The following is a 23205-nucleotide window of genomic DNA, read 5'->3' on the forward strand; positions in this document are numbered from 1 at the left end:
GAACCCATCACTTTATATTCATTACGTGTGGGAAGGGATTGCAGATGCTGGTTCAAACCGAAGATAGACACAAAATGTTGGAGTAACTCAGCGGGACCAGAAACCTCACCCATTCCTTCTCTCCACAGATGCTGCCTGACCCGCTGAGTTACTCCAGCACTCTGTGAAACGTCACCTATCCATGTTCTCCACAGATGCTGCCTGACCCGCTGAGTTACTCCAGCACTCTGTGACCTTCTGGAAATAGGCAACGTTTCGGGCCGAAACCCGGAAGGGTTTCGACCCGAAACGTTGCCTATTTCCTTAGCTCCATAGCTCCAAAGCTCCATAGATGCTGCTGCACCCGCTGAGTTACTCCAGCACTCTGTGAAACGTCACCTATCCATGTTCTCCACAGATGCTGCCTGACCCACTGAGTTACTCCAGCACTCTGTGAAACGTCACCTATCCATGTTCTCCACAGATGCTGCCTGACCCGCTGAGTTACTACAGCACTCTGTGCCCTTCTGGAAATAGGCCAGTTTTCGGGCCGAAATCCTTCTGGAAATAGGCGACGTTTCGGGCCGAAACGTCGCCTATTTCCTTCGCTCCATAGATGCTGCTGCCGCTGAGTTTCTCCAGCATTTTTGTCTACCTTCGATTTTCCAGCATCTGCAGTTCCTTCTTAAACACTAATATTATGCCTTGTCTTTCAACTATGAATTTCTATAAAAGGAAATGGGTATAACATACAGGGACAAAGAACCACAGACACTTGTGATCCCAGCATCTGTACTAAACTCCAGCCCACAAGTGTGCAGGAGGGAACTGCAGATGTTGGTTTAAATGGAAGATAGACACAAGTCTGAAGAAGGGTTTCGGCCCAAAACGTTGCCTATTTCCTTCGCTCCATAGATGCTGCTGCACCCGCTGAGTTTCTCCAGCATTTTTGTGTACCTAAGATGCTGGTGTAACTCAGCGGGACAGGCAGCATCTCTGGAGAGAAGGAATGGGCGACGTTTTCGGGTCGAGACCTTTCTTCAGACCACGACCAGGTCTGACCCGTCTCTCCCTCCCGACCCCATTCTCCTGCCTTCTCCCCATAGTCAAGAATCTGTCAATCTCCGCCTTAAAATAGGTGGACTCTGCAGCCGTCTGTGGCAATGAAGTCCACAGATTCACCACCCTCTGACTAAAGATCTTTTGCATTTATACCGAAGCCATTTAACCTACAAACCTGCACGTATCTGGTCCTTGCCGAGGCAGCGTGAGGTGTGGATGGAGTCACCGGAAGGGAGGCAGCATAGGTCGGAGGGCCGAAGGGCCTCGGTCGGGGAAGTACCATGTGTGTGGGAGGAAACCGGAGCACCCGGAGAAAACCCACGCAGGTCACGGGGAGAACGTGCAAACTCCGTACAGACAGCACCCGTAGTCAGGATGGAACCCGGGTCTCTGGCGCTGTGAGGCAGCAGCTCTACCCGCTGCGCTGAATATGTTCAGAGATTCCTGCATTGGATTCTTCTGAATAAATCAGCCGTGTGTGAACTTCTCTTTTCTCCACAAACTCCACTGTGAGAACAAGAGTTCCCCACAACCCATCCCCCCCCCCCCCCCCCCCCCCCCCCCCCCCACGGCACTAGGGAACTTTGCCGCTAATTCTTGGAAGTTAATAAGTTATAACAAATTCCTCGTAAAGGCAGCCTGGCTATAATTACATCTGCAACATTCCATCAGTCCTGGGGCCTGATCACAACTTTTCCCAGACCGAGTAAAGGCCTGTCCAATGTTTAGTTTAGTTTAGTCTAGTTTATCCCACTCCAGTCCAGTCTAGTCTAGTCTAGTTTAGAGATACAGCGCGGAAACAGGCCCTTCGGCCCATCGAGTCCTTGCCGACCTGCTATCCCCCTCCACACACTAACACTATCCTACACACACACACTAGGAGCAATTTACAATTTTTCAGATGAAAAACAATACACAATAGACAATAGGTGCAGGAGGAGGCCATTCGGCCCTTCGAGCCAGCACCGCCATTCAATGTGATCATGGCTGATCATCCCCAATCAGTACCCCGTTCCTGCCTTCTCCCCATATCCCCTGACTCCGCTATCTTTAAGAGCCCCATCTAGCTCTCTGTTGAAAGTATCCAGAGAACCGGCCTCCACCGCCCTCTTTGTAGTGTGGGAGGAAACTGGAGCACCCGGAGAAAACCCACGCAGGTCACGGGGAGAACGTGCAAACTCCGTACAGACAGCACCCGTAGTCAGGATCGAACCAGGGGCTCTGGCGCTATGAGGCAGCAGCTCTACCCGCTGCGCCACCGTGCCGCCATGTTTAGTTTAGTTTAGAGACACAGCGTGGAAGGACACCAGCATCGAACCTGCCTCCACCACCACCACCTGCAGCATGGTCCCCACTGCCTCTGCCTGATAAAACCATCTATAGAAACATAGAAATTAGGTGCAGGAGTAGAGGCCATTCGGCCCTTCGAGCCTGCACCGCCATTCAATATGATCATGGCTGATCATCCAACTCAGTATCCCATCCCTGCCTTCTCTCCATACCCCCTGATCCCTTTAGCCACATCTAACCCCCTCTTAAATATGGCCAATGAACTGACCTCGACTACCCTCTGTGGCTGAGAGTTCCAGAGATTCACCACTCTCTGTGTGAAAAAAGTTCTTCTCATCTCGGTTTTAAAGGATTTCCCCCTTATCCTTAAGCTGTGACCCCTTGTCCTGGACTTCCTCAACATCGGGAACAACTATGGAGCCCAAGTCAGTGGATATATTTAAGGCAGAGATAGATAGATTCTTGATTAGTGCGGGTGTCAGGGGTTATGGGGAGAAGGCAGGAGAATGGGGTTAGGAGGGAGAGATAGATAAGCCATGATTGAATGGCAGGGTCGACATGATGGGCCGAATGGCCTAATTCTGCTCCTATCACTTATGAACATGAACTTACCTGCCTGCACGTTATCCCTGCATATCCACATCCCTGTCTAAAAGCCTCTTAAACACCACGATCGTATCTGCCTCCACCCCCACCCCTGGCAGCTCGTTCCACGCACCCACCACCCTCTGTGTGAAATAATCATGACCCGAAATGTGACCTGCCCATTCCCTCCACAGATGCTGCCTGACCCGCTGAGTTACTCCAGCACTCTGTGAAACGTCACCTATCCATGTTCGGGCCACAGATGCTGCCTGACCCGCTGAGTTACTCCAGCACTCTGTGAAACGTCACCTATCCATGTTCTCCACAGATGCTGCCTGACCTGCTGAGTTACTCCAGCACTCTGTGAAACGTCACCTATCCATGTTCTCCACAGATGCTGCCTGACCCGCTGAGTTACTCCAGCACTCTGTGAAACGGCACCTATCCATGTTCTCCACAGATGCTGCCTGACCCGCTGAGTTACTCCAGCACTCTGTGAAACGTCACCTATCCATATTCTCCACAGATGCTGCCTGACCCGCTGAGTTACTCCAGCACTCTGTGCCCACCTTTAGTTCCATTACCTACATGGGCGATGAATCTCGCACAGACTCTGACTGCAGGAAGCAACGTTTACTTTCGAAGAGTGCCGACCTTTCCCATAGTTTCGAGAGCAACATTTTTTTTTTTTAAAAGAGAGACGGATGGAATTCACATCCGGTCCCACAGAGATGCAACAACTAACGTTCTGGAAACCATGTGTGTGTCTCTGCAGTTTGGCCACTTGTCCTGAGGCTAATAGTATGCCTTGGACAAAAGTGCTGGAGAAACTCAGCGGGTGCAGCAGCATCTATGGAGCGAAGGAAATAGGCAACGTTTCGGGCCGAAACACGAAGGAAATAGGCAACGTTTCGGGCCGAAATCCTTCTGGAAATAGGCAACGTTTCGGGCTGAAATCCTTCTGGAAATAGGCAACGTTTCGGGCCAAAATCCTTCTGGAAATAGGCAACGTTTCGGGCCGAAATCCTTCTGGAAATAGGCAACGTTTCGGGCCGAAACCCTTCCGGGTTTCGGCCAGAAACGTTGCCTATTTCCTTCGCTCCGTAGATGCTGCTGCACCCGCTGAGTTACTCCAGCACTGTGCAGTTCGTGGAGTCACGGCTTGCTAGTTTCTCAGTACACAACCCAAATTCTTTGACCCCCCTCTGCCAAGATCTTGCGCAGTCACACGGACCCTGTGACATGGGCGTGACACAACTAAGTGCTAGTGGCCGCATATTTTCACAGATCACTGTGCTTGGAATGAGGGAGGGATTCTCAACTCTGCAAAGTTTCCCACAAGCTGTACATTAACAACTCCCACCCCAATGGAACGGCTGCCAGAATGCCTGGAGACTTGCACTGCCCAATAATATCGCCGTCCTGTACTGCCCCGACCCAGGCCCTTCGGCCCTCCGACCAATGCTGCCTCCCTTCCGGTGACTCCATCTACACCTCACGCTGCCTCGGCAAGGCCAGCAGCATCATCACCGATCGGTCAGGGCAAATGGAAACAAGAATACTCTGCAGAGAGTAGTGCGTTCGGCCGAACGCACTATGGGAACTACACTCGCAGGAACTGCAAGAACTATACACCAGAAGGTGCAAATCCAAATCATGAGAGACCCCTTCCACCCCAGCAACAGACTGTTCCAGCTGCTACGGTCAGGCAAACGCCTCCGTTGCCATGCTGTGAGAACGGAGAGGATACATAGATACATAGACAATAGGTGCAGGAGTAGAGGCCATTCGGCCCTTCGAGCCTGCACCATTCGCCATCCAATATGATCATGGCTGATCATCCAACTCAGTATCCCATCCCTGCCTTCTCTCCATACCCCCTGATCCCTTTAGCCACAAGGGCCACATCTAACTCCCTCTTAAATATAGCCAATGAACTGTGTGGCCTCAACTACCCTCTGTGGCAGAGAGTTCCTGAGATTCACCACTCTCTGTGTGTGAAAAAAAATGTTTTTCTCATCTCGGTCTTAAAGGATTTCCCCCTTATCCTTAAACTGTGTGACCCCTTGTTCTGGACTTCCCCAACATCGGGAACAATCTTCCTGCATCTAGCCTGTCCAACCCCTTAAGAATTTTGTAAGTTTCTATAAGATCCCCCCCTCAATCTCCTAAATTCTAGCGAGTACAAGCCGAGTCTATCCAGTCTTTCTTCATATGAAAGTCCTGACATCCCAGGAATCAGTCTGGTGATGTTTAAGAAAGAACTGCAGATGCAGAAAAATTGCAAACATTTTCATTCTGCAAACTCTGTGAGTTGTTCCCAGCGGCAGGAACATATTAAACGCGATTCAAAGAAACTAATTTTTTGTCACTTATCATATATTCCTATCCTGTTTTTTTAATCTTATACATATTAATAAAATAATTATGTTAATTCATAGGTTGAGTGACATTAAATAATTAGTTCTGACTGAGATTTTAGTTTAAGAAAGAACTGCAGATGCTGGAAAAATCTGAAGGTGGACAAAAATGCTGGAGGAACTCAGCAGGTGAGGCAGCATCTATGGAGCGAAGGAATAGGCGACGTTTCGGGTCGAGACCCGAAACGTCACCTATTCCTTCTCTCCATAGATGCTGCCTCACCCGCTGAGTTACTCCAGCATTTTGTGTCAGTCTTCAGTTCCAGCCAGCATCAGCAGTTCCCTCCGACACAAGTTAGTACGTTTTTCCCGTTAAAGCATCAAGCAGGAAGATCCTGTTACCCAGCTAAGATATTTCTTCAGAGTCGCACAGAACTGCAGATGCCTCGGCAAGGCCAGCAGCATCATCAAGGACCAGTCTCACCCCCCGGCCACTCCCTCTTCTCCCCTCTCCCGTCGGGCAAGAGGTACAGAAGTGTGAAAACCAACGCACACACACCTCCAGATTCAGGGACAGTTTCTTCCCGGCTGTTATCAGGCAACTGAACCATCCTACCACAACTAGAGAGCGGTCCTGAACTCCCATCCACCTCATTGGTGACCCTCGGACTATCCTTGATCGGGCTTGACCTTGCACTAAACCACACAGGGAGTGGTGAGTCTGTGGAATTCTCTGCCTCAGAGGGCGGTGGAGGCCGGTTCTCTGGATATATCTCCGGCTGTATCTCTAAACTAAACTAAACTGCAAGGTGCCACAGCGGGTAGAGCTGCTGCCTCACAGCGCCAGAGTCCCTGGTTCGATCCTGACTACGGGTGCTGTCTGTACGGAGTTTGCACGTTCTCCTCGTGACCTGCGTGGGTTTTCTCCGGGTGCTCCGGTTTCCTCCCACACACCAAAGAGGGCGGTGGAGGCCGGTTCTCTGGATGCTTTCAAGAGAGAGCTAGATAGCGCTCTTAAAGATAGCGGAGTCAGGGGATATGGGGAGAAGGCAGGAACGGGGAACTGATTGGGGATGATCAGCCATGATCATATTGAATGGCGGCGCTGGCTCGAAGGGCCGAATGGCCTCTACTCCTGTACCTATTGTCTATTGTTATTCCCTAATCATGTATCTGTACACTGTGGGTGGATCGATTGTAATTATATACAGATGCTCCCCGATTTACGATGTTTCGACTTACGATATCTCGACTTTACGATCGGCAAGCGGCAGGCAACGGCAGCGAGCCGCGCAGTACCACCGCTCACGTGGTCGCATCGTATTAAATGCGTTTTCGACACGCGATATTTTTTGATTAACGATGGGTTTATCGAGACGTATATCGGTCGAGGAGTTGCCTTTCCGCTGACTGGTTAGCGCGCAACCTCGCTACACGTGACAATAAACGGAGCGAGGCTGGGGTGAGGTGAACGGGGGGGCGATTGGAGCGAGCGCGGGCGCGGAGATCCCACTCACCTGGTAGATTCCCCGCGATATACACCACGGCCGCAGGAGCAGCTGCACCGCGCGCAGGTTCCCCCAGCGCCAGTTCCTCAGGACACGAGACGTCAGGTTCCAGACCAGCCCTTCCCAGTTGTACAACAAGTCCTCAAAGCTAAAGAGCACGGTGGCCATCTTGTCTGCCGCGCCCGCCCGCCCGCCCGCGGGTCTCCTCCAGAGCGTTGGTCGGTACGGGTAGACTAGATGGGCCGAAGGGCCTGTTTCCGCGCTGTATGTCTAAACTAAGCTGAAAAAATCTGGAGGCTGAGCCGACTTAACTCTCTCAACTCTCAGGGGACAGTTAGATTTGGCTCTTAGGGCTAACGGAATCAAGGGATATGGGGAGAAAGCAGGAACGGGGTACTGATTGTGGATGATCAGCCATGATCACATTGAATGGCCGTGCTGGCTCGAAGGGCCGAATGGCCTACTCCTGCACCTATTGTCTATTGTCTTCCGAGAAGTCCGAGAAGATCAACATGAATCCACAGCCAGCTCCCTGCCTGGACTGTGTCACTCACACACGAGGGGTAGACATCACAAGAGAAGGGTCTCCTCCCCACAAGTCAACTATTCCTGCTCTCCACAGATGCTGCCCGACCCGCCGAGTTACTCCAGCACTTTGTGTCTTTGTGTCTTCAGTGTAAACCAGCACCTGCAGTTCCTTCTGAGCCACAGCAGCTGAGCGACTGTGTGTGTAGCTGAGAGGATGGAGGTTGAGTATGTATCTCTTTCCCTGAACTGTGAGAAACTCAGACAAGAGGCGGAATGACCACAGGAGCAGGGTCTTGACCCCAAACATCAACGATTCCTTCTCACCGCTCAGTTCAGGTTAAATGCTTTTAGTTGTCGATCTTCGGTTTAAACCAACATCTGCAGTTCCTCCCCAAACACCGACCTCGAGCGACAGTCTCGCAAGAGCAACTTCAGGAGCGGAGACGATGGAGACGAGGGCCAGCTTCAGCTGCGCGTCTCTCTCTCCCCGTGGGGGTGGGCACCAGCGCGCCGACTGTCCCAGTGGGGGAACTCGAGGGGATGAAGCCGGTCTCTGAGTCTCTCACTCACTCCCCAGCGCACGCCAGCGTTCGTCTCCACGGAGCGGGTGCCAGCGGTCACCGCCCCCACACGGACTACACGGCACTCTCACGCCAAGGTAGCGGGGGAGACGGGGGTGGGGGGAGAGATGGAGAGGGAGAGACAGAGAGAGATGGAGAGAGAGATGGAGGCGGAGAGAGATAGAGAGAGAGAGAAAGAGAGAGAGAAAGAGACAGAGATAGAGAGAGAGAGATGGAGATAGAGAGAGAGAGATGGAGAGAGAGAGAGAGACAGAGAGAGAGAGAGAGAGAGAGAGAGAGAGAGAGAGAGAGAGAGAGAGGGAGAGAGAGAGAGAGAGAGAGAGAGAGAGAGAGAGAGAGAGAGAGAGAGAGAGAGAGAGAGAGAGAGAGAGAGAGATGGAGAGAGAGAGAGAGAGAGAGAGATAGAGATAGAGAGAGAGAGAGAGAGAAGAGAGAGAGAAGAGACAGAGACAGAGAGAGATGGAGAGAGAGAAAGAGACAGAGAGAGAGAGAGAGAAAGAGACAGAGAGAGAGAGATGGAGAGAGAGAGAAGAGACAGAGATAGAGAGAGAGACGGAGAGAGAGAAAAAGACAGAGATAGAGAGAGATGGAGAGAGAGAGGGGGACAGGGAGAGAGACGGAGAGAGAGAGAGAGAGCGAGACGGAGGAACCGGCTGAGTGTAGCCGTCCCAAAACTGTCCTGGGAACTTGCTAATTCTGGATCCTTGTTTCCCAGCCAGCATTCCCATCCAATTTCATCTCCTCGGGACCAACACTGAACGGGATTGAAACACTGTGTGCTGGTCTCCGGAGTGATTTACAGCCCGTGACTGCTCGACAGAGCCGCTGGGCTTGTGAGCTCTGTTCCCACAGTCTCCGTCACTCCAGGGCTGGGGTTAATCCCACTCTGCCATCGTTCCCTTCCTGTTGCAGTTTATCGCCGGCCAATCTCTCTCCTCGCAACAGCCCGACGTTAACCCCTCCGCTGGGGCGTGAGAGTATCCTCCACAAATTCCAACTCCCAGCATCACGGCTGTTCACTCCCGATCCACAGCCCACAAAGCACATCGTGGAGAGAAGGGAGGCAGAGATAGGCAGAGAGTGCTGGAGTAACTCAGCGGGTGCAGCAGCATCTACAGAGTGAAGGAAATAGGCGACGTTTCGGGCCGAAACCCGGAAGGGTTTTGGCCTGAAACGTCGCCTATTTCCAGAAGGATTTCAGCCCGAAAATTTTGCCTATTTCCTTCGTGTTTCAGCCCGAAACGTTACCTATTTCCTTCGCTCCATAGATGCTGCTGCACCCGCTGAGTTTCTCCAGCACTTTTGTCCAAGGCAAACTATTAGCCTCAGGACAAGTGGCCAAACTGCAGAGACACACACATGGTTTCACATAGGTAATGGAACTAAAGGTGGACACAGAGTGCTGGAGTAATTCAGCGGGTCAGGCAGCATCTGTGGAGAACATGGATAGGTGACGTTTCACAGAGTGCTGGAGTAACTCAGTGGGTCAGGCAGCATCTGTGGAGAACATGGATAGGTGACGTTTCACAGAGTGCTGGAGTAACTCAGTGGGTCAGGCAGCCTCTGTCAGTGGGTCAGGCAGCCTCTGTGGAGAACATGGATAGGTGACGTTTCACAGAGTGCTGGAGTAACTCAGCGGGTGCAGGCAGCATCTATGGAGCTAAGGAAATAGGCAACGTTTCGGGTCGAAACCCTTCCGGGTTTCGGCCCGAAACGTTGCCTATTTCCTTCGCCCCATAGATGCTGCTGCACCATAACTCAGCGGGTCAGGCAGCATCTGTGGAGAACATGGATAGGTGACGTTTTTCAGACTGAGAGTCTGGGGAGAGGGAAATGAGAGATACAAGTCCATGAGTGATAGGAGCAGAGTTAGGCCATTCGGCCCATCAAGTCTACTCCGCCATTCAATCATCCCGCTGAGCCTCAATGATTCCAAATTTGGTGATGAGAGTGAAGCTCTCAAGATGGTCATGGGATGAGACACAGTGACTTAGAGCCGAGTTTACTAATTTAGAAATCCCGAGTGTAATCTGGAATTGTAGGCGGGTCAACTGTTCAAACTAAGTTCCAGATCCGTTACAACCCAAGGCGTCACAAAAATTTGGGAGAATTTTTTTTAATGAGATACAGCGCGGAAACAGGCCCTTCATCCCACCCAGCTGAACCGACCAGCGATCCACGCACACTAACACTATCCTACACACACTAGGGACAATTTACCGAAGCCAATTAACCTACAAACCTGCACGCCTTTGGAGTGTGGGAGGAAACCGGAGCGCCTGGAGAAAACCCACGCAGGTCACGGGGAGAACGTGCAAACTCCGTACAGACAGCGCCCGTAGTCGGGATGGAACCCGGGTCTCTGGCGCTGTGAGGCAGCAGCTCTACCCGCTGCACCACTGTGCCGACATAAATATTCAGACAATGCATTTTGTTGTCTCTGTACTGTACACTGACAATGACAATTAAAATTGAATCTGAATCTGAATCTGAATCTGAAGCCAGGAATTGTAGGTAGAGGATACCGGAGCTGCTGCCTCACAGCGCCAGAGACCCGGGTTCCATCCCGACTACGGGCGCTGTCTGTACGGAGTTTGCACGTTCTCCCCGTGACCTGCGTGGGTTTTCTCCGGGTGCTCCGGTTTCCTCCCACACTACAAAGACGTGCAGGTTTGTAGGTTCATTGGCTTGGGTAAATTGTAAATTGTCCCCAGTGTGTGTGGGATAGTGTTAGTGTGCGGGGATCGCTGGTCGGCACGGACTCGGTGGGCCGAAGGGCCTGTTTCCGTGCTGTATCTTTCAAGTCTAAAGTGTAGTGGAGACATCCTCTCCACACCAAGCCTTTCACTATTCCGTATCTCTGAGATTGATGAGAATATAGAATGGGAACCAAGGGGGAAATTAACTCCCTTGTCCCAACTCACTGGCCTGGCCGGCCTGCCTGCTTGACCGCTCGCTCAGCTATTCTCACAGACTGATTACTGCTGCTTATCTTGAGGCCCTGAAATGTAAACAAACTAAGTGACCCTCACCAGTGGAAGTTGTTCCAACTGTTACTGATTAGTTAATTTAGTTTAGAGATACAGCGCGGAAACAGGCCCTTCGGCCCCACCGAGTCGGATTGGAATACTTAGAATTAACGTTTAAGAGACTTAGAATAAAGGGGAGGTCATTTAAGACTGAGGTGAGAAAAAACCTTTTCACCCAGAGAGTTGTGAGTTTGTGGAATTCCCTGCCACAGAGGGCAGTGGAGGCCAAGTCACTGGATGGATTTAAGAGAGAGTTAGATAGAGCTCTAGGGGCTAGTGGAGTCAGGGGATATGGGGAGAAGGCAGGCACGGGTTATTGATTGGGGATGATCAGCCATGATCACAATGAATGGCGGTGCTGGCTCGAAGGGCCGAATGGCCTCCTCCTGTACCTATTGTCTATGTTTCTATGAGACCACGCTGACCAGCGATCACACACTAACACTACCCTACACACACTGGGGACAATTTACATTTACACCAAGCCCATTAACCTACAAACCTGCACGTCTTTGGAGTGTGGGAGGAAACTGGAGCACCCGGAGAAAACCCACGCAGGTCACGGGGAGAACGTGCAAACTCCGTACAGACAGCACCCGTAGTCGGGATGGAACCCGGGTCTCTGGCGCTGAGAGGCAGCAGCTCTACCCGCTGCGACCACATTCCCAACTAAGAATCACAGAAGCAAATACCAGAAATAACAGATGCTCGCTCACAAATACTTCCCATATATTTGTCAGTGGAAACACAAACTTAAACACTATTTATAAACAGAATTATAATTAACTGGGTTAAAACCCATAAATAACTGTGAGAGGAACAGCTGACGGGTGGAGAAGATGGGTCACACAGGGGGAGGTGGGTGTATGGAACGAGCTGCCGGGGGAGGTAGTTGAGGCTGGGACTATCCCAACGTTTAAGAGACAGTTAGACAGGTACATGGATAGGACTTTAGGGCCGGGACGAGGAAAACCTTGTGAATCTGTGGGATTCTCTGCCACAGAAGGCAGTGGAGGCCGATTCACTGGATGTTTTCAAGAGAGAGTTAGATTTAGCTCTTGGGGCTAACGGAATCAAGGGATATGGGGAGAAGGCAGGAACGGGTACTGATTGTGGATGGGCAGGAAAGGGCTGCAGATGCTGGTTTAAATCGAAGGTAGACACAAAATGCTGGAGTAACTCAGCGGGTCAGGCAGCATCTGTGGAGAAGATGGATAGGTGACGTTTCACAGAGTGCTGGAGTAACTCAGCGGGTCAGGCAGCATCTGTGGAGAACATGGATAGGTGACGTTTCACAGAGTGCTGGAGTATCTCAGCGGGTCAGGCAGCATCTGTGGAGAACATGGATAGGTGGCGTTTCGTGTCGAGACCCTTGTAGGGATGGGAGATGAGTGTAGAAGGTGGAAGGAACTGAGATGAAGGGAGGCGGGAGTCTCGAGAGGGGTGATAGATGAAACTGGAGAATTAACTGTTCATATCGGAAGCAAAGGCAGATGTTGTTCCCAGTTACAAATACTTTCCATTTATTTGTGAGCAGGAAACACAAACTTGTAGACACTATTTATCAACAGATTTATAACTAACTGGAACTAAAACCACAACTAAATGTGAGCAGATGAGTGGTGGTGGGTGTGTGGAACGAGCTGCCAGAGGAGATAACTCCTTGGTTAATTCGTCCCTACCCACCCAAACCATCCCCTCCCCGGGAACGTTCCCCTTGCAACCGCAGGAAATGCTACACTTGTCGCTTTACCTCCCCCCTCGACTCCATCCAAGGACCCAAGCAGTCGTTCCAGGTGTGGCAGAGGTTCACCTGCATCTCCTCCAACCTCATCTACTGCATCCGCTGCTCCAGGTGTCAGCTGCTCTACATCGGTGAGACCAAGCGCAGGCTTGGCGACCGCTTCGCCCAACACCTCCGCTCGGTCCACAATAACCAACCTGATCTCCCGGTGGCTCAGCACTTCAACTCCCCCTCCCATTCCCAATCCGACCTTTCTGTCCTGGGCCTCCTCCATGGCCAGAGTGAGTCCCACCGCAAATTGTAGGAGCAGCGCCTCATATTTCGCTTGGGCAGTTTACACCCCAGCGGTATGAACATTGACTTCTCCAATTTCAGGTAGTCCCTGCTTACTCCCTCCTTCCCCTCCCCTTCCCAGCTCCCCCACAGTCTCCGCATCTTCCTTTCTTCCATCTTCCGAATAGGTGACGTTTCAGGTCGAGACCTGGAGAGCATCTATGGAGCGAAGGAATAGGTGACGTTTCGGGTCGAGACCCTTCCGGGTCTCGACCCGAAACGTCACCTATTCCTTCGCTCCATAGATGCTGCCTCACCCGCTGAGTTCCTCCAGCATTTTTTGTCTGCCTTCGATTTTTCCAGCATCTGCAGTTCTTTCTTAAACACGATGACTTTGAAACGAGTACAGCAACTTGGGTGGGGGTTGGTGTTGGGAGGGAGGGGGGGAGGAATGGAGAGAGAGAGGATGCAAGCGTTCCTTGTGGAAGCCCTTTGATCTGCGGTCAGTGTGTTATGACTCATGGTCGACTTGAAGCCTGAAGCTGCGACAACATCGGACAGAAGCATCATTCAGCGTTTCGCTGCCCCAGACAATGGGCGCAGGGAGGCCGGGCCTGGCCAGAGACCGGGGACATTCCGCAGATTCGTTCAGCAGCTTTGATGAGCCCGACTCTCATCTTCGGCTGGGAGACGAGGATGTCGTGACCTTGGGACGGGAAGGGGCGGAGAGAACGCTCGCCACCGCTAACCTCCGTGACCTTGGCACGCCATGCTCTGTCTGTCCCTCCGGCGCGGCACGACTCACGTCGCAGCGGCCTCTGCAGTCCGTCTGTATTTTTATTATTTTTTGTCTCGTTTGAATGTAGTTTTTATTTTTTTTTTGTGTACGTGTGTGGGTACGTGTGTGGGTGTGTGTGTGGGTGTGTGTGTGGGTATGTGTGTGGGTGTGTGTGTGTGTGTGTGTGTGTGGGTATGTGTGTGTGTGTGTGTGTGGGTGTGTGTGTGGGGCGGAGGGGTGAGGGAAATTAAAAAAAATCTATCCCCTGCACGGAGAACCCAACCTTTTCCCTGTCGGGTCTCCGTTGTCGTTGGGGCCTAGCACCGTGGAGCGGCCTCCAGCAGGAATGACCTGGGGCTCCAGTCGCGGAGCTGCGAGCCTACTCACCATCGCGGAGCTGGCCGAGTTTGGAGCTGTGGTGGCGCGCTGCTGTGGCCCGACCACGGGGATTCGGAGGCTCCAACCGCAGGTCTGGTGGACAGTGACACCGAGAGCCCGCGGGTCCCTGCTGGGAGACCGCTTTTCGGGGCTTCCGCAACGGCGACTTCTCCCCGCCCGAGTTGCGGGGTTGAGAATTACCTGGAGTGGGGCATTACATCATCGCCCGGCGCGGCTTGGAATGGCCGCGGGACTTTGCTAGTGCCCGCCGGGGGCTTCAACAATAACAAGACCCGGAGCGTGGCCTTGCATCACCCGGCGCGGCTTGGAATGGCCGCGGGACAATTGCCATCGCCCGCCGGGGGCTTTGACTTTGACTCTGACATCGGGAGGAGAATGGGTTGTGCAGGGGAGAGATAAGTCTTTGCCTTCCATCACAGCGAGGAGGAGAGGAGATGCGCTGTGATGGATGTCCGTGTAAATTGTGTTGTGTCTTGGTTCTTTCTTGTGTGTGTGTATGACTGCAGAAACAACATTTCGTTTGAACCTCAATGGGGTTCAAATGACAAATAAATTGTATTGTATTGTAGAGCTGCTGCCTCACAGCGCTGGAGACCCGGGTTCCCTCCTGACTACGGGTACACAAAAATGCTGGAGAAACTCAGCGGGTGCAGCAGCATCTATGGAGCGAAGGAAATAGGCAACGTTTCGGGCCGAAACGCTTCTTCAGACTACGGGTGCTGTCTGTACGGAGTTTGCACGTTCTCCCCGTGACCTGCGTGGGTTTTCACCAGGTGCTCCGGTTTCCTCCCACACTCCAATTACGTGCGGGTTTGTAGGTTAATTGGCTTCGGTAAAATTGTAAATTGCAGGTTTGTAGGTTGGTCTGAATTCTGAAGAAAGATCTCGACCTGAAATGTCACCCATTCCTTCTCTCCAGAGACGCTGCCTGTCCCGCTGAGTTACTCCGGCATTTTGTGTCTACCTTCGTTGGGGTAGCCCTGATGGGCCGAATGGCCGAATTCTGCTCCTAGAACTTAGATAGATCAGCCATGATTGAATGGCGGTGTAGAATCGATGGGCCGAATGGCCTGATTCTACTACTGTGACTTATGGCCTTCTGACCGAAAGCTGGAGTAACTCAGCGGGACAGGCAGCATCTGTGGAGAGAAGGAATGGGTGACGTTTTGGGTGTGATGAAGGGTGTCTCTGTTCCCTTCTCTCCGGAGATGCTGCCTGTCCCGCTGAGTTACTCCGGAGATACTGCCTGTCCCGCTGAGTTACTCCGGAGATGCTGCCTGTCCCGCTGAGTTACTCCGGCATTTTGTGTCTGTCTAACGTGATTAGCAACCGCTCAGCTACTTCCCCGGCTCCGCAAGGCAGTTTCCCGGCAACAGCAATTAAAAAGATGATTTCAAAATGCTCCAACGTTGCAACAGTCTCTGCTGTACAAGTCAGCAAGGCGGGCGAGAGGGAGAATATGAGGGGTCGCTGGTAAGGAAGGAACACGCAATGCTGGCGTGTATTTCGAGGGGACTAGAATACAACAACAACGTATAATGCTGAGCCTCTACAAAATAACCATATAACAATTACAGCACGGAAACAGGCCATGCACTAACGCAATTATTAAGAAAACACATCAGCGCCTCTACTTCCTGAGAAGATTACGGAGAGTCGGTTTGCCAAGGAGGACTCTCTCTAACTTCTACAGGTGCACAGTAGAGAGCATGCTGACCGGTTGCATCGTGGCTTGGTTCGGCAACTTGAGCGTCCAGGAGCGGAAAAGACTACAAAAAGTAGTAAACACTGCCCAGTCCATCATCGGCTCTGACCTTCCTTCCATCGAGGGGATCTATCACAGTCGGTGCCTCAAAAAGGCTGGCAGTATCATCAAGGACCCACACCATCCTGGCCACACACACTCACCTCAGGTAGAAGGTACAGGAGCCTAAAGACTACAACAACCAGGTTCAGGAATAGCTACTTCCCCACAGCCATCAGGCTATTAAACCTGGCTCGGCCAAAACTCTGATTATTAACAACCACTTTCTGTTTTTGCACTTTACCAGTTATTTATTCATGTGTGTATATATGTATATCATGGTATATGGACACACTGATCTGTTCTGTATTCATGCCTACTATGTTCTGTGTGCTGAAGCAAAGCAAGAATTTCATTGTCCTATACAGGGACACATGACAATAAACTCACTTGAACTTGAACTTGAACATCTCGGCCCTTCTAGTCCGTGCCGAACACTTACTCTCCCCTAGTCCCATCGACCTGCGCTCAGACCAACACCCTCCATTCCTTTCCCGTCCATATGCCTATCCAATTTATTTTTAAATGATAAAATCGAACCTGCCTCCACCACTTCCACTGGAAGCTCATTCCACACAGCTACCACTCTCTGAGTAAAGAAGTTCCCCCTCATGTTACCCCTAAACGTCTGTCCCTTAATTCTCAAATCATGTCTACTCTTCCCTACTCTCAATGGGAAAAGCTTATCCACGTCAACTCTGTCTATCCCTCTCATCGTTTTAAAGACCTCTATCAAGTTCCCCATTAACCTTCTGCGCTCCAGAGAATAAAGCCCTATCTTGTTCAACCTTTCTCTGTAACTTAGGCGCTGAATTGCAACATTCTAGTAAATCTCCAGGCAACATTCTAGTAAAGTGTCTGAAGAAGGGTTTCGGCCCGAAACGTCGCCTATTTCCTTCGCTCCATAGATGCTGCTGCACCCGCTGAGTTTCTCCAGCAATTTTGTGTACCAACATTCTAGTAAAGCTCCTCTGTACAAGGCGCTGGTCAGGGATGCAAGACATTTGGAATATTGTGAACAGTTTTGGGCACCATATCTGAGGAAGAGGGTGAGGCAGCATCTATGGAGCGAAGGAATAGGTGACGTTTTGGGCCGAGACCCGAGACTACGAAACGACGTAGATGCTCCATAGATGCATTCCTGGTCTCGACCCGAAACGTCACCAATTCCTTCGGAATCTGAGGATGGATGTGCCGGCTCTGGAGAGTATCCAGAGGAGATTTACGAGAATGATCCCAGGAATGAGTGGGTTAACATACGATGAGCGTTTGTCGGCACTGGGCCTGTAACTCGCTGGAGTTTAGAAGGATGAGGGGGCACCTCATTGAAACGTTACCGAATAGTGAAAGGCCTGGATAGAGTGGATGTGGAGAGGATGTTTCCACTAGTGGGAGAGTCTAGGATTACAGGGCACAGCTTCAGAATAAAAGGATGTACCTTTAGGAAGGAGATGAGGAGGAATTTCTTTAGCCAGAGGGTGGTGAATCTGTGGATTTCATTGCCACAGACGGCTGTGGAGGCTACAAGTCAACGAATATTTTTATCAGCACGGGAGTCGGGGGTTATGGGAAGAAACAACTTATACAACGGCAACAGAACGGAGACGAGGAAACACTTTTTCTCACAGAGAGTTGTGAGTCTGTGGAATTCTCTGCCTCAGAGGGCGGTGGAGGCCGGTTCTCTGGATACTTTCAAGAGAGAGTTAGATAGGGCTCTTAAAGATAGCGGAGTCAGGGGATATGGGGAGAAGGCAGGAACGGGGTACTGATTGGGGATGATCAGCCAGAGGTACAGGAGCATTAGCTGCAAAACCAGCAGGATGCTCCTCAGCTTCTTCCCGCAGGCTATAAGACTGATAAACGGACTTTGCCCCCTGCCAAAGTATCGCGCACCAACCACCAACCTGGACACACTGCAGCACAGCCACTGTTGTGCCGCTGCCGATCGGAACGCCTGTTGAATGTTTAGTAGAGTGTTAAATTTGTTCATGATACATGTATTTTTATTTCTATTTATTTTTAATGCACACTGAATGGACACTGGTTGAGCAACGTTTTTTTGTTTCCTCTGGGTATGCGAATACTCAGGAAATGACAATAAAGATATACAATACAATGATCACATGGAAGGGCCGAATGGCCAACTCCTGCACCTATTGTCCATTGTTTATTGTCTATGACCTCCCAGCTTCTATACTCGATACTCTAACTGATGAAGGTCAGTGTGCGGAAAGCCTTGTTGACCCCTGCGTCTATCTGATCCATCTCTAGACATTGGCATCCGGGATATAGTTAAATTGAAACAAATCTGGGCTACAGGCAGGATATTTTAGTTTGTGTCGGAAGTAACTGCAGATGCTGGTTTAAACTGAAGATAGACCCAAAAAGCTGGAGTAACTCAGTGGGACAGGCAGTGTCTCTGGAGAGAAGGAATGGGTGACGTTTTGTGTCTCGTCCCGTTTACCCCGGCAACTTTACTAGTACATAACAATATTATTTCACTTCGTTATGAACAACTAATGATGAACAGATACCGGTATACAGTTGCGTACAGTTTTGGTCTCCTAATTTGAGGAAGGACATCCTTGTGATTGAGGCAGTGCAGCGTAGGTTCACCAGATTGATCCCTGGGATGGCGGGACTGTCATATGAGGAAAGATTGAAAAGACTAGGCTTGTATTCACTGGAGTTTAGAAGGATGAGAGGGGGGAGATCTTATAGAAACATATAAAATTATAAAAGGACTGGACAAGCTAGATGCAGGAAAAATGTTCCCAATGTTGGGCGAGTCCAGAACCAGGGGCCACACAGTCTTAGAATAAAGGGGAGGTCATTTAAGACTGAGGTGAGAAAAAACTTTTTCACCCAGAGAGTTGTGAATTTGTGGAATTCCCTGCCACAGAGGGCAGTGGAGGCCAAATCACTGGATGGATTTAAGAGAGAGTTAGATAGAGCTCTAGGGGCTAGTGGAGTCAAGGGATATGGGGAGAAGGCAGGCACGGGTTATTGATTGGGGATGATCAGCCATAGAAACATAGAAACATAGACAATAGGTGCAGGAGTAGGCCATTCGGCCCTTCGAGCCTGCACCATTCGCCATTCAATATGATCATGGCTGATCATCCAACTCAGTATCCCGTACCTGCCTTCTCTCCATACCCCCTGATCCCCTTAGCCACAAGGGCCACATCTAACTCCCTCTTAAATATAGCCAATGAACTGGCCTCAACTACCCTCTGTGGCAGAGAGTTCCAGAGATTCACCACTCTCCATGATCACAATGAATGGCGGTGCTGGCTCGAAGGGCCGAATGGCCTCCTCCTGCACCTATTGTCTATGTTTCTATGGATACCAGAACCAAACATAGTCAGTCAATCCAGAAGCAACAAACTTACCCCCTGGGTCAGTGACATTTACCCCCCTGGGGGGTACATTTAGCCCAGGTTGGGAACCCTTGCCCTAGGGGCAATATGTGTGGAAGGGTGCGTTTATAAAACTCATCTCCCATGCAAAGTCTCTGTGAGGATCACTGCAGCGGCTGCGTAGCTTCACTCAATATGTTATAATTAGAACATTCTACCTTTAAATATCTGTCTTTAATTAGTGTACTAGTCATGTCTCTACTATTTATTTCATTCCACTTACATGTTTTTCCTCTACCTGCTAAATTTTTTGTAAGGTGTCCTTGAGACTCTTGAAAGGCGCCCATAAATAAAATTTATTATTATTATTATTATTATTAAAATTTATCTGCCTGTAATTATGTGGGTGGGATTTATCAGGTAGTCGGAGTCGTGTTAGCGGCTGGGATTTTTCACACAGGCGCCCGTCATAGGTCGGCAAAAATGTTCAACGTGTTGAAAATCCAGAAAGACGCTGCGTCTCTTTGGGCGGCTGAGGAGACGACTCACGGCCGTACAGGCGACATGTCGCGCGGTGAAGCCCGTATGGCCGTGAGTAGTCGCCCAAAGAGTCGTACCTTAGAAACATAGAAACATAGAAATTAGGTGCAGGAGTAGACCATTCGGCCCTTCGAGCCTGCACCGCCATTCAATATGATCATGGCTGATCATCCAACTCAGTATCCCGTACCTGCCTTCTCTCCATACCCTCTGATCCCCTTAGCCACAAGGGCCACATCTAACTCCCTCTTAAATATAGCCAATGAACTGTGTGGCCTCAACTACCCTCTGTGGCAGAGAGTTCCAGAGATTCACCACTCTCTGTGTGAAAAAAGTTCTTCTCATCTCGGTTTTAAAGGTTTCCCCCTTATCCTTAAGCTGTGACCCCTTGTCCTGGACTTCCCCAACATCGGGAACAATCTTCCTGCATCTAGCCTGTCCAACCCCTTAAGAATTTTGTAAGTTTCTATAAGATCCCCTCTCAATCTCCTAAATTCTAGAGAGTATAAACCAAGTCTATCCAGTCTTTCTTCATAAGACAGTCCTGACATCCCAGGAATCAGTCTGGTGAACATTCTCTGCACTCCCTCTATGGCAAGAATGTCTTTCCTCAGATTTGGAGACCAAAACTGTACGCAATACTCCAGGTGTGGTCTCACCAAGACCCTGTACAACTGCAGTAGAACCTCCCTGCTCCTATACTCAATCCTTTCGCTATGAAAGCTAACATACCATTCGCCTTCTTCACTGCCTGCTGCACCTGCATGCCTACTTTCAATGACTGGTGTACCATGACACCCAGGTCTCGCTGCATCTCCCCCTTTCCCAATCGGCCACCATTTAGATAATAACCTTGTTCTGGTCGCCGCTGGATTTTCAACATGTTGAAGATTTTCGGAGACCTGCTGCAACTATGACGGATGCCGGCAGTCGCCGAAAAAAAGTTGCGTAAGTGGGACAGGCCCTTTAGTTTTAGTTGAAGTTCGCAGGAGGCACGGGTAAGGCACAGATTTCGACCATGCACGGGTTTGTCGGCGAGTAAGATCAAAATGGGCTTAAACAAGAATAAAAGGTACACAAAAAAGCTGGAGAATCTCAGCGGGTGCAGCAGCATCTATGGAGCGAAGGAAATAGGTAACGAAATCAGAATGCTGCCTCGTCTGATCCAAGCGGATAGGTGGGGGAATTTTGGCTTTAGTTCCTGTGGTTGAGATTTTAGAAGCGTTTGTAGAATGTTTGTTAACAGTGAGAGAACAGGTCGGCTGGACCTTGTATACACTGGAGGTAAGCAAAAGGAAATAGGCAACGTTTCGGGTCGAAACCCGGAAGGGTTTCGGCCCGAAACGTTGCCTATTTCCAGAAGGATTTCGGCCCGAAACGTTGCCTATTTCCAGAAGGATTTCGGCCCGAAACGTTGCCTATTTCCAGAAGGATTTCAGCCCGAAACGTTGCCTATTTCCTTCGCTCCATAGATGCTGCTGCACCCGCTGAGTTTCTCCAGCTTTTTTGTGTACCTTCGATTTTCCAGCATCTGCAGTTCCTTCTTAAACAAGAATAAGTTTGGATCAATATCTCAATAGGGAAACTCTTAAGCAAGAGACTGTGTTTGGAAGATTTAACGATGGACGGCTTTGAATGTCTCGTGGGGAAATCTCGCATGCGTAACGAGGATATCTCCTTACCCAATTGTCTTCAATCTTAGTGGCCGGAGGAAAAAATTCATTGACCGGTCGGTATAATAATCTGCCACACTAACCAGTACACTTCCATGAAGGTGGACAAAAATGCTGGAGAAACTCAGCGGGTGAGGCAGCATCTATGGAGCGAAGGAATAGGCGACGTTTCGGTTCGAGGCAGAGGCACCGATTAACCTACAAACCTGCACGTCTTTGGAGTGTGGGAGGAAACCGGAGCACCCGGAGAAAACCCACGCAGGTCACGGGGAGAACATGCAAACTGGACGGTCGTATATATAAACACAGACAGTGCCCTAGGTCGGGATGGGACCCGGGTGTCGGGCACTGAGGCAGCAGCCCTACCCGCTGCACCACTGTGCCGACTCTCATGCAGGTATTGTTATTATTCTGACACGAACACAAAGCAACAACTGAACGCTGATTATCTGTTACAAATATTCATTTCCTGAAATGTTTACTTTTTAACAAAACTAAGACACAGATTTAAATAAAACTCTTCCCTGAATGGGCCTCCGGAGATTGGAGATGATTGCACTGATTATGCACGCAGTCAGTTGTTACATTATAGAGTCATAGAGTGATACAGCACGGAAACAGGCCCTTCGGCCCAACTTGCCCATACCGGCCAACATGCCCCATCTACACTAGTCCCACCTGCCTTAGTTTCACACTCACACACATATACTTACACGCACACACTCAGACTCACACACACACTCACACACACACACACACACACACACGTACACACTCACACACACACACACAAACACACACACACACTCACACTCACACACACACACACACACGTACACACACACACACACACACACACACACACACACACACACACACACACACACACACACACACACACACACACACACACACACACTCACACACACACACACATACGTACACACACACACACACATACACACACACACACACACACACACACACACACACACACACACACACACACACACACACACAAACACACACACACACACACTCAGACTCACACACACACGCACTAACACACGTACACACACACTCACACACGTACACACATACTCACACACTCACACACACACACACACACACTCACACACGTACACACAAACACACACACTCACACACGTACACACACACACACACACACACACACACACACACAAACATACACACACACACACGTACACACACACATTCACACACACACACACACACACACACACACACACACACACTCACACACACATCCATCTTTAAACTGAATTAAAACAGGCGGCCCTGGTTAGCTAATTTATTTCTACATTTAAAGATGAACGCGTTCTCGCAGAGAGTTGTGCACGCAGCCCAGACCATCGCACAAACCAACCTCCCTTCCATTGACTCCATCTACACCTCACGCTGCCTCGGCAAGGCCAGCAGCATCATCAAGGACCAGTCTCACCCCGGTCACTCCCTCTTCTCCCCTCTCCCATCGGGCAAGAGGTACAGAAGTGTGAAAACCAACGCACACACACCTCCAGATTCAGTGTTTAAGAAGGAACTGCAGATGCTGGAAAAATCGAAGGTGGACAAAAATGCTGGAGAAACTCAGCGGGCGAGGCAGCATCTATGGAGCAAAGGAATAAGCAGAAGGGTCTCGACCCGAAACGTCACCTAATCCTTCGCTCC

At 50.4% G+C, this 23205-nt stretch overlaps 1 protein-coding gene across 6 annotated transcripts in view; it reads right to left on the bottom strand.

Annotated features, from left to right (window-relative positions):
* Positions 1-23205, bottom strand: part of frmd4a (FERM domain containing 4A) — a 197877-nt gene that overhangs the window by 117787 nt on the left and 56885 nt on the right. Inside the window, exon 1 of one of the 6 annotated variants that reach the window (XM_055653489.1) lies at positions 6794-7524. The exons of the other annotated variants lie outside the window; for them this stretch is intronic. Within the exon in view, the coding sequence (XP_055509464.1) occupies positions 6794-6952 (159 nt within the window). The 5' untranslated portion in view covers positions 6953-7524. Of the gene's footprint in view, positions 1-6793; positions 7525-23205 lie in introns of those variants that run through there. 6 annotated transcript variants of the gene reach the window in all.

Source organism: Leucoraja erinacea, chromosome 22 (genome assembly GCF_028641065.1).
Source record: "Leucoraja erinacea ecotype New England chromosome 22, Leri_hhj_1, whole genome shotgun sequence".
NCBI classification, from domain to species: domain Eukaryota; kingdom Metazoa; phylum Chordata; class Chondrichthyes; order Rajiformes; family Rajidae; genus Leucoraja; species Leucoraja erinaceus.